Source organism: Acipenser ruthenus, chromosome 1 (genome assembly GCF_902713425.1).
Source record: "Acipenser ruthenus chromosome 1, fAciRut3.2 maternal haplotype, whole genome shotgun sequence".
In the NCBI taxonomy this organism is placed as follows: domain Eukaryota; kingdom Metazoa; phylum Chordata; class Actinopteri; order Acipenseriformes; family Acipenseridae; genus Acipenser; species Acipenser ruthenus.
Genome location: NC_081189.1, coordinates 83,606,869 through 83,622,162, shown reverse-complemented (window position 1 = coordinate 83,622,162; position 15,294 = coordinate 83,606,869). Strand labels below are relative to the sequence as shown.

The 15,294-nt window shown below is 36.1% G+C and overlaps 1 protein-coding gene across 1 annotated transcript; it reads right to left on the bottom strand.

Moving 5' to 3' along the window:
- Positions 1–4,804: 4,804 nt before the first annotated feature.
- LOC117420678 (neuropeptide Y receptor type 1-like) lies at positions 4,805–14,811 on the bottom strand. The gene is made up of 2 exons (XM_034034207.3): positions 14,003–14,811; positions 4,805–8,855 (listed from the first exon to the last, which is right to left on the bottom strand). The coding sequence occupies exons 1-2, from the start codon at positions 14,702–14,704 to the stop codon at positions 8,439–8,441; spliced, it is 1,119 nt and encodes a 372-aa protein (XP_033890098.2). The 5' UTR covers positions 14,705–14,811; the 3' UTR covers positions 4,805–8,438.
- Between the last annotated feature and the right edge of the window lie 483 nt (positions 14,812–15,294).

Below are 15,294 nucleotides of genomic sequence, written 5' to 3'. Positions count from 1 at the left end.
AACTTTGGTAGGATCTCCAATCTCTGAACTAATCTTCTCTGTTCAATAATAAACTAACATGGCGGATAAACGGTTAGGGCAGATATTATTATTATTATTATTATTATTATTATTATTATTATTATTATTATTATTATTATTATTATTATTATTTATTTCTTTGCAGATGCCCTTATCCAGGGCGGCTTACAATTGTTACAAGATATCACATTATTTTTACATACAATTACCCATTTATACAGTTGGGTTTTTACTGGAGCAATCTCGGTAAAGTACCTTGCTCAAGGGTACAGCAGCAATGTCTCCCACCTGGGATTGAAACCATGACCCTCCGGTCAAGAGTCCAGAGCCCTAACCACTACTCCACACTGCTGCCCATGGATATGTGACGGGCGGATATGCGACAGATTACTGTAACCAAATACAGTGTGTGTGTGAACTCGATACCTTGACTCTGTTTTGTTGTCTTCTATTCCAACACCAATACTTACTGGTATCCCCATTCCTGTACCACATACACATGGTGTCAGAGCGGGATTACAGTGCCCCCTAGCAGTACATGACCATCAGCTTCTGCAGGAGCAGGAACGTCGGTGGGATGCGCAGCAGAGCCAGCGGCAGTTGCATTGGGCCAATTTCTTTTCGCAGGTGGCGGAGAAGCTGGCAGTCCCTCCCTCTCCTACCCCACAAGCGACCGTGGCAAGGTTGCTATCTGTGCAGCCCAAACTTTCTGGTTACCTTTGAAAGGATGGCTGAAGCTGCACAGTGGCCTAAGAGACTCAGGCAGCCTATCGGGCACTCGATTCCACCGAGGCCCAGGATTACGAGACAGTCAAAGTGGCCTGTGGCGGAGTGTCCTGCCCCTTTGTTTATTATTTATTTTATATTATGATTTATGTTTATATTTCGGCAAAGTGCCGCGCATTTGTTATTGTTTTATATTTTAAAAACCTTGTGAGGATGCGTGACTGATCAGCTAGTGATTTATTTAGCTAGTTGACAGTCACGCATCCTTATTAAACTGGTGCGGACGGTGACCATCTCCCGAGTTAATTCATTGATTAACTGTTGCTAATCGGGAGATGGTCACTGTATATAAACCTGCAGCTCTCTACCCTCAGGGAGAGTGTACAGAGGAGAGTACGGGAGAGCGAGCAAGGAGAGCAATATTAAAATATAAACAATTGCTATATATATATATAAGTATACTTGTTTCATTATTGTTTATTTGTTTGGCCAACATACCCTTTTGTTTGTAGTGTTTTGTTTTGTTTAAACCTTTTGTTTATTTATTATTTAATAAATACGCTGAGTGCCTTAGCGCTCAGTTTCACCACCGCCATTAATTGTTTGGTTTCTGTTTCTGGTCTGTGACGTCACCATACACATGCCACTCAATGACAGCTCGGTCACATGGCCATACTACACCAATTAACCACAAAACTTATCGGCTTCACTTCCAAGCATATACCACCCGGAGGGGACCCGACCGAGAGTAGCGGCCTAGAAACTGAAACACCTTGTGGTTGAGATTGAAATGTGTGCATTCCACCAGTTTGTCGACGTGATCATCATGGAACAGATAGCTCCTGCAGGTCCTACCAGTATCAGGCCGGGAATGGGTTCATCGGCACCAGTGCAAAACTCTGGAAGAAGCAGAGCAGTTACTAAATAACTAAATAACTAAATACCCCCCCCCCGTACCGCCTACAATGTTTTTTTAAGCCAGTAAAACAAAAATGTGCCTTGGAATTCACCAAGTCAGTTCCTCATTCTTAAAAATAAAATAAAGTAAAATAAGAAAATCACACCGAAAAGTGCTTATGCTTCTGAGGATATCTCCTATAAAATTGTAGGGGGTATATAACATTGGATTTATTATACTCCTCATAATAGTGTGAAACTCACCATACACACTACTATGAGCTATATAAATTGTTAAATGAGCCTCTATTGTAAATGCTTGAGGACTTCAGCACTGAAATACATTTGTTATATTATATAAATGTATATATTGTGATGAACATGGTGTGCAGTGTACGTGTAAACAGCAGATAGTGGTGCAGTGAACCCCATCATTGTCTCAGAGGATTTGGGGGAGTGTGGATATGCTAATGAGGGAACAGGGGGATTATGGGTATTTTATTTTTTGTGTTTCTTTGGAGGCGTTTGATCTCTGGGTGGTTTAGGAAGGACACAATTAGCGTGACATTACAGATCTGCCACCCAGTGGGGGTGGGAACTGTATGTTGTTGTTTTTTTTTTGTAATTGTTTTAATGTTTTAAAACTGCATGCTGTCAGCGGATCTTCTGCAGTGGTGGAATGTCCCCAGAGGGGTTGTGTATTGAGCAAGCTCCAGATGATTCCTTGTGTTGCGTGTGTGAATAAAGCTCTAGCTACACCATGAAGGTGACCATTTCTTAATGAGTACTGCCTCTTACTCCCTCAGGGAAGTTGGAAGTAGGAATTAGCAGAGATTGTCTGTTCTCCTGAATGGCCCATAGATTCATTTTAAGCAGAAAAGTCTGTTCTTCTGAATGGCCCATAGATTTTTTTTTTATGACTCTTGAAACAACAACCGGACAGAATTTAATGTCCTGCCCATTGTGACACAAATTGACTGCAAACAGGAGATCCTGCTTTACTGTTGAAAATACACGTGAGGCATTCCATTTGTTCAGCAAATAAAGCAGTTGTGTCAAAAGTGTATGCTACCTATGGCAGGTGTTTATAAGTGGTAATATGTTACATTACCGTCATTCTGTCAAGCTAGACATTTAACTAAAACATTTCAGGTTTATGGCTAAATTACTTTATACAGTATATATCATTCCCAGGGCCACATTTACATTTAATTTCCAGAATCATGGAGTGTGGAGTGGCTATCTGGCTCTGGGAGTGTTATGTAAACAGATGGAGACAGCATATATACAGTATCTCTTTTAAACAAATATATATTAGTGTGTACTGTGTCATATAATCACATTATCTTGTAGTAACTTTATCTTTTCTGGCATCTATGTCATTATATTTAACAACAATAAACCAAATGTTCCAAGCCAATGCACTATTTAAAGTAAATAGTGTAAAATGCTATTTCTTGATAACCTCCGTCCCAGGGTGGCTGCAGAATGGCATTTATTCAAGTGAGCATTTCTCTTTCAGCTTGATTAGATAAAACATGCTATGAGAATGCATAGACAAAGAGCCTGAAATGAACTTACTTTTAGCAAACCTATATATATATCATCATGAGATATCCTGTTTTTTTTTACCCCTCTCACTCAAAAACAGGAAATCCCATTATACAGCTATCTCATAGCTAGTGTCTGGATGTTCCTTGTAGAGTTAGCTGCTGTGTGTCTGTCTTATAATCCATAATTAGAACATGAAATCCTCTCAAAAAACACCTGCACCTTACCAAACACACAAACACTGTAGGGCCAGATTCTCAAAGCCTTTTACTCCATATTGTTAAAGGCTTTTTTTTATATTCTGAAAGAAAACACCTATTCTAAAACACTTATGAAACATTCATGTTTCTTTTATTGAAAATGAAGTATATTCTAATGAGGATTTAGAGCTTTGAGAATCTGGCCAGTAATGTGCTGTTGATATACATGACACTTAAAAGTCATTTGGGCAAGATTGTTCAGTAACACGTATTCATGGCAGAATGTTAAAATTGGATGTCACGGGTGGGTATGGTGCGCTACAGCAGGGTTTCCCAGTCCTGGTCCTGGGGACCCACTGTGTCTGCTGGTTTTCATTCCAACTGAGCTCTCAATTACTTAACTAGACCCTTAAGAACTGATAAATTAGACCTTTTTAATTGTTTTCAGCTCTTAAACAGTTGCAGTTCAAGTTACTTATAAAATGTTATAGCTAACTGGAAATCTGCAACGGTTTAAGAGCTGAAAACAAGCAAAAGGTCTAATTAAGCAAAGTATCAGTTCAATTAAGGGTTTAATTAAGTAATTGGGAACTCAGTTGGAATGAAAACCAGCAGACACAGTGGGTCCCCAGGACCAGGACTGGGAAACCCTGATCTAAGGTCAATTGGTGCGTGTTCAAAACCCACCTGTGGTAATTCCTAGCATTTGTTTTCCATGGTGACAGCTCCTTAATTATGGATATATTGTGTCAAATAATTCTAGCACTAAAGGATGAGGTTCTTCAGCTCTGTAGTAAGAGAGAGAGAAAGCACTATAGTGACTATACTGTATAATAAACATCTAAACATGTATTATTGAATTGTTTATTGTGTGATACAAAGGCACAATACATTTCCGTACACTTGTACCTTATATCGCAGGACATTTAAATTTTTAGCAACACTAAAATATACTCATCACATTTTTCTTCTAAATATGAGGCTCTTCGGAAATGTTTTCAGTCACTCATTTTGCTATTGTAACACATAAACTACCACTACCTTTAAGATTTTTTTTTTTCCAACAAACATCCTATTTTTACATATGACATCAAGTCTGCTTAATGTATTCACACAGTACAAATTAAAGGTCAGTTGGATGAACCAATACAAGCACATTAGAAGATTTCAGATATTGTTAAAATAATGAAAAAATATGGAGCTTTAAAATAAGCCATGTTACAGTAGATTTTATAGAAGCAGGAACATACACATAGTTGTAAACCTAAACTAACAATATATATATATATATATACATATATATATATATATATATATATATATATATATATATATATATATATATATATATATATATATATATATAAATAAGATATACAATTGCACATTGTTACAACATACAAACTTCTTTGGACTGGGACATTTATGCTTTCAACAAAATAAATAGGTCTATTTTATTGATCTAAACAATAAAGGAATCTTTATACCACTGTCCTTTATTTCTGTATTAATCACTGGTGTGAATTATTGAATCGACACTCTTATTAACAGCACTAAATACAACAAGAATACAGTGGAAATGGTCTGAGATATAGCTGGCTAACATGTTTTAGTGTCAGCTAAAAGGTTTAGCCTAGAGCGGGATAGGAACTGTTGTGACTTTAAACAGTGTGATGCATAAAGCCTGCCTGTTATCTCAGCCAGCCTGCAGTCAGGCACCCCTGGGAATGCTGATGTCAACACAGACAGCGGCAGGCTATCAAAAGCAAACCACAGTATGTGAGTGTATTGTAAAACAACAACAACAACAAAATAAAATAAACTGGAATACAGCAATACGAATATACACACATTTGTTATATTATTTTTCATTTAAACATGTATTTCCCTCTAACAAATGTACACAGCTATGGTAATATTCACAGCGTTTACCATTATCTCCTACATACGTTGTGGCACTGAAAAATGAAACAAATTCGTATTTGCTATTTTTGCTTCCATGCTATGACAGTTTAATCAACACAATTACAGTAAACTACATTATTACTTGCCTTACAGTTCATGTTATGTTGCTCTACCTAGAGGTAATATATCTCTTTAAATAAACAAAATAGAAATGTATCATAATACTGTCAGTCTATACCCATTTGTTTTATTTCAGTATATAAGACCATATAGAGATAGTCACTGTGGCATATGGCTCATTTCTCATTAAGCACAATAATGGAAAAAAAAATATTACTAAGAACTATACAGATCAGACTGTGCTCTTTACCCTTACCAGTCCCCAGTATAGATTCAATTTGATGGTTTACAAGCCTACTGTAACATATCCAATCTGTTACATCTCCATTAATTAATAATTGAGTTTATCAGTGTCAATAAAATAATCGGCTAATTTAATCAGTCCAGGAATGTCTGGCAGGAAATGGACTGATTAAATAACTTTGAAGCACTGTAACAGTAAAAGTGTATAAACCACCTGTTACATCAAATGAGAAGTCATTTACAGCAGAGAAGTCATTTACTCCTTTTTTTAAATACAATTTTGAAAAGGGACCCCAAGTTCAAAACTGGGAAAAGGGCCAATTGCTAACAAGTAAGATAAGCTTTACTGCAATGAAAGTAAATGTTTAATGTAAGTATCTCAATGCTTTTCTCCCAGTAGAATAGGAAATGAGCATTTCCGTACATTAAATATGTGGGCTGTTAAAAAAATGGGCTACAGTCTCCACAAATTTTCATAACACCAATTCTAAATCAATAAGAAACAACTTTATACTACTCAAAAGACCCTACATTATGCAGTTGTCTGAGTTTATTATTTATAGTTGGGTAACTTTATTGGGTGCATTTATATTATCTGAAGGGAAAATTCCAGTTTGGAGCCCTAATTTAACCCAATTTGAGAACCAGTGATTTATATCTTACCTACTCTTCATAATGGTCATATCATATAGTTTTTACACACACATCTATTATATAGTGACACAGCCTTATAAAGTCATTTTTTAAATATAAAATAGAATGTACAATAAATGGTTAAAATGAAAATAAATACTGTATTTTTACAACGCAGTATTGTAATAAATCTCTTGACATTTTCTAGCTTGATTTAAAGGTAATGAGATTTGGCAGCAATGTTGTGCCTGCAAAAGAATCAGTGTCAAACAGGGGGCAGATTCTTAAGGAAACGCAATGAATTGTGTCTATTTTAATATATAAAAAATTACAAATATTTACAAGAGATCATACTTATTTTAAACGAGCACTAAAATGTACTCTGTGGCTAGTGTTTAGATAATACAATATTTCATTTTTATATAATTTTTAGCGGCCTGGTATTGATTCATAAAGTGGTAATAATTATTGATTGGCTTGCTCTGCGATGAACAGGATAACATGCTTACTGTGTTTGATTATTCTATCCCTGTCTCAGTTTTCAACCTTTTCATTGAACAGGTTAAGTAACTGGGGCCTAAATAAAATAAAAGTGTATGGTGTCCACAGCTACATTTTATAGTGGATATGGCGGCACATTAAATTTGATTTGGCCTGACACAATAAGGAACACGATTGTAATTGTGAGAACCAATCCTCAAAACTGGAACTGTATTTCCAATAGGACCAAGGGTGCAGCTGTAATTTATTATTATAAATTTACCAGGGTCTTACATTTCGGCCTAACAGGTTTGGTATAGTCCCTCCACATGTTTAATCTAAGAAAATAAGGTAATGCTTTTTTCTGTCTTTACAACCTACAGTAAAAGGGGATATAGTTTTAGTTTTGTAAATAGCGGCCCGTATTTTATAAGCTGCAGTAAAGTTCCAATATATCAGGGGCAGCAGTGTGGAGTTGTGGTTAGGGCTCTGGACACTTGACCAGAGGGTCATGGGTTCAATCCCAGGTGGGGGACATTGCTGCTGTAACCTTGAGCAAGGTACTTTACCTAGATTGCTCCAGTAAAAACCCAATTGTATAAATGGGTAATTGTATGTAAAAATAATGTGATATCTTCTAACAATTGTAAGTCACCCTGCATAAGGGCATCTGCTGAGTTCATATAGATTATTAAAACATAATATGCAGTACTGTTCACATTTAAGCTATGCTTGGGATGCTAACTTTTGTAGTAATAAGAACAACAATGTAAACTGAATAGCTGTCTGTTGACCACTTCTGCCTTTTATTTGCATATCTGACCTAAGTAGATTTCTTAAAGTAACTATTATTAGATAACTAAATTCTTTCAGGAACACATTTGAAGAAACTGCTGTTGTTTACATAAATGTAATTGTTACCAAAATGGGTACCCGCATTCCTCGTTCACTTTTTAAACGCATATTTTACAGTACGTGCCTGATTCAAATTTAGTAAAGTTAAATGTGCACACATGAAAAAATAATCCAACAAAAGCTTTTCTTCTCACGTGTGCAAATTTTGCGCGATGGCAACATTAAATTCTGGCACCAGTAGACATGTTTAAATGTATTTATTTATTATTTATTTTTATTCCTTAGCAACCATTGATTATGACAGTTTCTCATTAGGTCTGGACTTCTGACATGACCCACCCACACTCATCCACAAAACACTAAAAACAAATTAAAGAGCAGAGGAGGGGGTTTGATTAGGGTGGGGTTTGATAATTTAGCACCCGTAGGCTCCCTTATACTAATGTCACTTGTGAACTAAGCTACTTTACAGAGGTGAAAGGCAAGCATTAAGCCACCGTCCACCTAATCCTCCTATTGTTTTCTTTTTCCTACAGTACCATAACATTTGTTCACAGATTCCTACATTTTTAACTCAACATCTGTATAAACCATAGTCTATGCGTTCCTCAGATTTTGTGTAATGATTAGGTAGGCTTCTAGATAAGCTTTGCTCTGATTTTCAAAGGAGCAAAGGGAAGACCAAATCCAAGTAAAGGTCACCTCTTTAAAAAAAAAAAAAAACCCTTTCAGCTCAGTTTTTATTCCTTGCTTACATGTAGGAGACAGTTGGTATTTGTTGTCACAAAATCGTCTTTGTGCTATTGTTTACACTTCTGGACTGCTCAGTCTCAGAGAGGTCTTGGATACATCTGTGTGCACGGTTGACATGGCAATTGTCTCATAATCCTCTTCTCTAGAGGAGAACTTGCAGAAGCGGAAAACTGCATGCAAATCCCGCTGAAAGTTCCTATTGAGGAAACCATAAAAGATGGGATTTACACAGGTGGAGATCATTGCTGTCAAAAGACAAAGCAGAAAGACTGGGTTATGGCTGCAGTTCATTATGATTTCATGATTCCAGTCTGCCACAGCATTAAAGATGTTGAGAGGAAGCCAACACACTGCAAATGCCACCACTATGGAAATCAACATGACGTTGATTCTTTTGGTCTCAGTGGACCTGCACTTATTCTCTCTCATCTTGTCCATCATGACGTTTCTTCTTTTAAGGCGAATATAAATCTGAAAGAAAAAAAAAAATGCATTTATTCATTATGAAACCCTTAAGAAAACTTGTTAACATTATTAACACTATATTGATCATTTAACCATTCTGCTATTTGAACATTACACAAGTACAGTTTTGGACTTTTGGCAGAATATCGTTTAAAACATATAGGGCCCTATTTTCATGACATTGCAAAGTAGTGGCACTGGCGCAAAGGTCTTGAGCACGATTTGTAGAGTTCCAAGTCAGCGCAAACTTTTTTTGCGATTGAATGTGATTTTGGAGCCATGCTTTGCACCGGTGCTAGTGCCAGTGGTCTGGTGCTAGTGCCAGTGGTCAGCATAACTTTTGAGACGTGGTGTCATTAACATTTCGTTGTGAAGTGATTTGGATGCGGCACAAATCTGGCGCTGGGTGCTGCGCTTGCATTTGAAAGAGACATCTCAGGCAGGCTTATTCAGAGCGCAATCATCAGCACCAGGGGGTAGAAGGAAGTGAAACAAGGAGAAACGAGAAGAGGAACGTAAAGACAAAACGTAAGTATATATATATAAGTATATATGTTTGTTGGTTTTTAGAGAGAATGGAATATGCATTACCATTCCAGCATAGAAGGGAGGGAAGAAGGAGATATCTAAATAGTTTTCCAAACCGGTGTCTCTTCTACGCCTATCAGACAGCAAATGAAGACATCACCTCTGACTAACAAACAAATTATAGCTGACATCTGCCAGTTATTGCAGGCAGATCTGGAGATACGGGAAATTATAAAGCATTGCCTGTTGCATTAAAGGTCACGGCTGCACTTTTTTTGGCCTTAGTTCCTTTGAGAGGACTGTAGGTGCTACTGCAGGTATTAGCCAGTCGGCTGGAAGCCACGCAGTACAGGAAGTTACTGCAGCTTCAGTGAAGCATGTAGGGCAATGTATTCGTGGCTTATGACACCGTTTTGCCACGTACTGCTGAACACAGGTATAATCAATCCATCAGCTCTGCTCGATCTGTCATTGAGTGAACATTTCGAATGTTAAAAATGCATTTCAGATGTTTGGATCAGTCAGATAGTACACTACAATACAGTCCTCAGGTTGCTGATTTTTTCATGGCATGTTGTTTTTTTCACAATATTGCCATACACAATGGATGTCGTATTGACTTTCCAGGGGACACAAGCTTTTAGGGAACATGAGACTTTTAGGGAATACTGGGAGATGCTCCAGTTGCCGCTACTGCAAGACAGACAGGGAGTGCCTTTTTCATATGTATTTATATAAATTGTTTACTAGAATAGACGTTGTAGTACGTATACGCTTTTTTTTTGTAGTATTTTAATTTTCTAATTTTAATACAGTTTGTTTTTGCAGAAAGAGGACACCTCATTGTAAATGCCTGAGTTCACTCCAAAACCATCCATTGATGGGAATGGCATGTAAAGTTATGTATTATTGACTACAGTGTAATTTAGGAAAATCACTTTATGCTCAAGCAATAACAGACAACACTGGGCCCATTATGTAATGTGATATTTGGTGGTAAATATCAGTAATAATTCAATTCTGCTTGTTCTTGTTCTTCAGTAACAGTAGTATTACGTCTGTTATAAAATCTGCATTAAACAAGTAATAAACACGTAATAAATAAGTACACATCTTTTCTAAAAATTCTATTAAGTAGTTTGTATGGTAACCAAGCATGCTGTGACTTATTTACTTATTTAGTGTCTATTTACTTTTTGAACTGTCTGTACCAACCAATTTTAGTTAGGGCTGTCAGCCACGTGTACCAGCTGGACTCCATCTGCATTTCGTGTACCTTTTAGGGTTACCATCTGTCTGGGTTTGACCCGTACAGTCCGGGAACTGACATCTGCGCCTGGGTGGCAGGAATTAACAAGCCGGATGCCCTAATCTCCGGTTTTAAGTGAAACGCATAAGAAACACCAACCATCCTTTTATATCTTCTTTGACATACATTAGTTGCTTAAAGGATTTGCACTATATTATTAGAAATGTACTGTTTAGCACTGATCTGTACATTCTACTTGAATAATGCTGGGGTAGGGACAACGAACCTATCCATGTCATGTAAACAATCCAATACAGTACTGAGCTGATGTGGGTTTCAGGACTCATGGGATTTTAGGTCTGAGGATCCTTCACCCTGAACTTGAAAATCCAAGTGAATATGGCAGTCATGGCAAATGTCGTCCCCTTGCCACATTTCGCCCCCCACTGTAGTGGTAAACAAGTAATATGACAATTCAGTTTTGCAATTAAAAAACAAAACAGAGTTAAAAATAAAACATGTTTTTTCCATTTTGTATTGGTATTTAATCGTATTGCTTTTGTTATCTCTGGATGCTTCACATTACATTGATCTGCGTGTGATTAAATACATAACCTTTACAATAAATACAAAAACATAAACTATGGTTTAATTATGATATATAATGATAATTAAACTATATATATATGCGTGTGTGTATGTATAATATGCTTTACATATTTAGCTGTAGCTCAGTTATTTGTAACATTGACTTATTATTTGTTTATTGTGCAATAAAATACGGATGTTTTTGCACCTGATATTCGTGTCTAGACAGTCACGTTATTGCCCACGCTACTCACCTCCTGACGTGTGTGTGTATATATATATATATATATATATATATATATATATATATATATATATATATATATATATATATAGGTCTTGAAGTGTTTGTTTTTAACCGATATTAACTGAAGAAACACACCGAAGACCTTTTTAGAAGATACTTTTTTTTTTTTTTTAACCGATAAACCTGGGTTTCGGCAACATATTTTTAATAATGTCAATCAATCACTACGTCTTTCAGAAGGCGGGCAGTGTGCAAAGACATTGCTACTGACCAATCAGCAATTTTTGTGGACTTACGTAATAGAATACACTTGTTCGATTTTTTTTTTTTTTTTAATTAATGTATTTTATATAAATGCAGAAATTAGAATACAAAGGAGGGACAAAATGGAAAGGAACATGTGAACTAAGAACAGAAAATACTGTACAATAGAAATTACCAGGGCTTGATGCATTACATTCTGATTGCATTAATGACATGTTAGGGACTGGGGTGGGCTGAAAAAAAACAAACTTGTAGCTGAAAAAAAACTCTATACTGTTGTAAGATTAATTTGGTTATTGTTTGGGATCAAAACATTCAGGACCAGTAATTATTTAAAAGTTAGGTTAACATTTATATTTACAAAATTAATAATTTGTGTAAAATATTCAAAATGAATAAAACTCAGCGATGAGTAGCAACACATCATTCCTAATTTCAACAATGAGGCCTAGTGATGTGTTACGCTGGCTCAATACTGACTCAACAAACTCCCTGACTTAAGAGATGGTGAGTTACTCAACAAAAAAGATAGTGGCACCCACAGCTAGCATCAAACTGTGCTACATAAATTATGAATGGACAGTGTAAACTGTAAAAAAGTAACTATCTCGATATAGCGCCCAGTCTCAACTGTCTGGCCTTATTCAATTCATATTAGCACTGGTAAAATATTGTACAATTAAACAGTAATACAACATGTTTAATTGAACAGGTGTTGATGGTAATTTTCTGTTTAGATTCTGCAGCTGCAAGCCAATATGCCAATATGCAGAAATGCAATGGAAATTATAGCCACAGCTTCCATCATAGAATCTTCTTTGTCAGATATTTCCAGAATTTTGTTCTTCACTTAAAACCTCACAGACAGCTGCAGCAGCCCCTGCAATGACATCTTTAATCAACAAAGCATTCCTAAATACCCGGAAATGTTGAACTTTTAGTGCCGCCTCTTCCAAAAAAGCCTCCTGATTTTGTATTTTCAAAAGCTGGCTGGTATGCAGTGTGCAAATACACGGGCGGAGTAAGGGCGTAAAATGAAATACTGTACTCCCAATTCTCAGATTAAAAATGCATCCAAATCCGAAATGTGGACATCCTCACTTCAACACTGTAATTTAACATTTGTATATGTATTAGTAAAACGTACATGCAATTTATTATAGAAATTGAAAATGGATGCGTTTGAATGTTTTTATTTTTAAAAACCGGAAATAACTGATTTTGCCAGATAATAAAAACTAGGGATGGGCACCAATATCAATATTTTGATATTATTATCGTTCGATATCAATAACAATTACTTCCGGATTGGCTAGAAAGTCTGCGCAGTGAAGTATAGAAATATTTTGGTTTTGAGGTGGCTGATGATGGAATAGTAAAACACTATAACAAGACCTTTTTTTTCTCCATGGATATTGTGAAGCAAAGCACCACTAAATTAAAGTAAGTTATTGCTTTTCATATGTAAATATATGTTAACGTCTATATATGTATATATGTTTGATATTGCAATTCTGTGATTATATTTTTCTGTGTTTATTATCAACATCAATATCAAAATATGTGCACCATATCGATATACAATTTTCTAATAAAAATAAAAAACACTAATAAAATAAAATAACCACCCCCGAACTCAACAAAAAATAAAAACTGAAAGATTCAAGCCCTATGTATATAATTAATAATTCTGGGTTACATCTTGCGAACAACTCAATTCCTTTGTTTTAACAAAGTAACATCCATCGGGAGTATGTTAAAATGTATTTCACAGTAGTATGGTACCACAGAACAATGTGTTTAGAACAAACTGATTAATTATTGTTACTGTCTTCAGCTATATTTTACAAAATAATTGTAATTAAGCTATTTGATTGCTGTGTGTTGAAATATTTTCTTAAATATTTTACAGCATTGACATGGGTCAGAGAGGACTGCCAGAAAACGTTATCCTGAAACAACTGAGGCAGCTATGTTTAATGCTGCTTTACAGATCTGACTGGATTGTAGGTTTATACGGTTATGGCACTGTCCTAAACACATTTTTCATAGGGTTGATGCATGACAGTTTCTGAATTGATGAAGGTGAAGAGGACGCTGAGCTATTTATAATCAATCTAACATACAAGCGCCCCTATACAAATCAGAGAACAACCTCAAAACTGTATAAATCTTTCAAAGGACACTGTATATATAATGACAAGTTACAGGAATAGAAAGCTTTTTTATTATTATTACAATTCTAGAATTAAATGTAACATAACATAACAACCTTACCTTTAGGTAGCACATGAATATGAAGCAAAGAGGTCCTATATACTGTATCATTAGCAAACAGGTTGTGTAGGTCAGCTTGAATGTTTCTGAAGGCCAACTGCTGATGCATACAACCTTTCCATTATACTGTTCCTGAAAGTGTGGTAACAACTTCAGAGGGTCATCTGTCACATTGGTGAAAAGCATTAAAGGCAGTGATATACAGATAGCCATGATCCAGATGATGGCAATCCCAACATAGGCATGCATATTGTTTGGTCTCCAGCCTCGAGGGTTGATGATGAGTTGGTGCCGTTCGACCGCTATTAGGACCAGTGAAAGGATGGAAACTGAGACGGAAACACACTGCACCATGTTGTTCAACTTGCACATGACTTCTCCAAAAACCCAGTGGTCCATGAAGGTATACACAAGCGTAAAGGGGAGGCACATGACAGACATAAGCAAGTCAGAGACCGAGAGGTTGGCAATGAGTGTGTTTGTGACATTGTGCATCTCTTTCTGCTTCATAATAATGAGAATTAGGGCAACGTTTCCAATGACTGCAAGGAGAGCAACTACACCATATGCGATAGCCATGATGAAGAACATGACAGGATGAGCCTGGCATACCTCACCAAAGACCAGTAATGAAGAGTTATTTTCAGAGCAGTTCATGGAACCTGAGCAGTTTCCTTCATTAAAGAAAGGCACTTCATCCATTTTCAAATGCCACTTTTATTCTTCTTATATAAAGCTACTTCTGGTCATCCACATCTTGATATTGTGTGATTGAAATTGTTGTGTACGGCAGGTATCCAGTATTATATATGTCCTGTGAAAGCATAGCAATCGGAAAGAAAAAGATCATTTTAAAATGTGTCCTTGTTCAAGACAAAGAGACAAAGCCAATGCAGCATTTTTTTTCATTACAAAGATACTATAAGACATAATTAGCTAGGGCAATCATAAATCAAATGTTCAGCAGAAATTACATGTAGTATGCATTTAACAAAAATCCATAGAAAATATACTATCAGGCAGTCAATAATATATTACCATAAATCAGGGATCATAGATTGTCCTCATCTCATTGTAAAATCATCACAACTGTGCTGTATTCCATGCTATTCATAGATAGATACTTAAAACACAAAAGATGTTCTTGTTCTCATACAATAGTTTTGGAACTGAGATGAGTTTTAGAATTAGGTTGCTATGCGAGTGAGGCAATGTTTTTTGACTAAGCCTGTTCCCATTCAAAAAAAAAAATACTGGTAACACCCTACTGCTAGCCTGTGCTTTGAAAGTAA

Bases quoted from the DNA above. Each gene is read 5' to 3' on its own strand.
- LOC117420678 (XM_034034207.3), bottom strand. From the start codon at position 14,704: ATGGATGAAGTGCCTTTCTTTAATGAAGGAAACTGCTCAGGTTCCATG. The intron at 8,856-14,002 runs GTAAGGTTGTTA...TTTTTCTTTCAG, and splicing joins TATTCATGTGCTACCTAAAG to ATTTATATTCGCCTTAAAAG.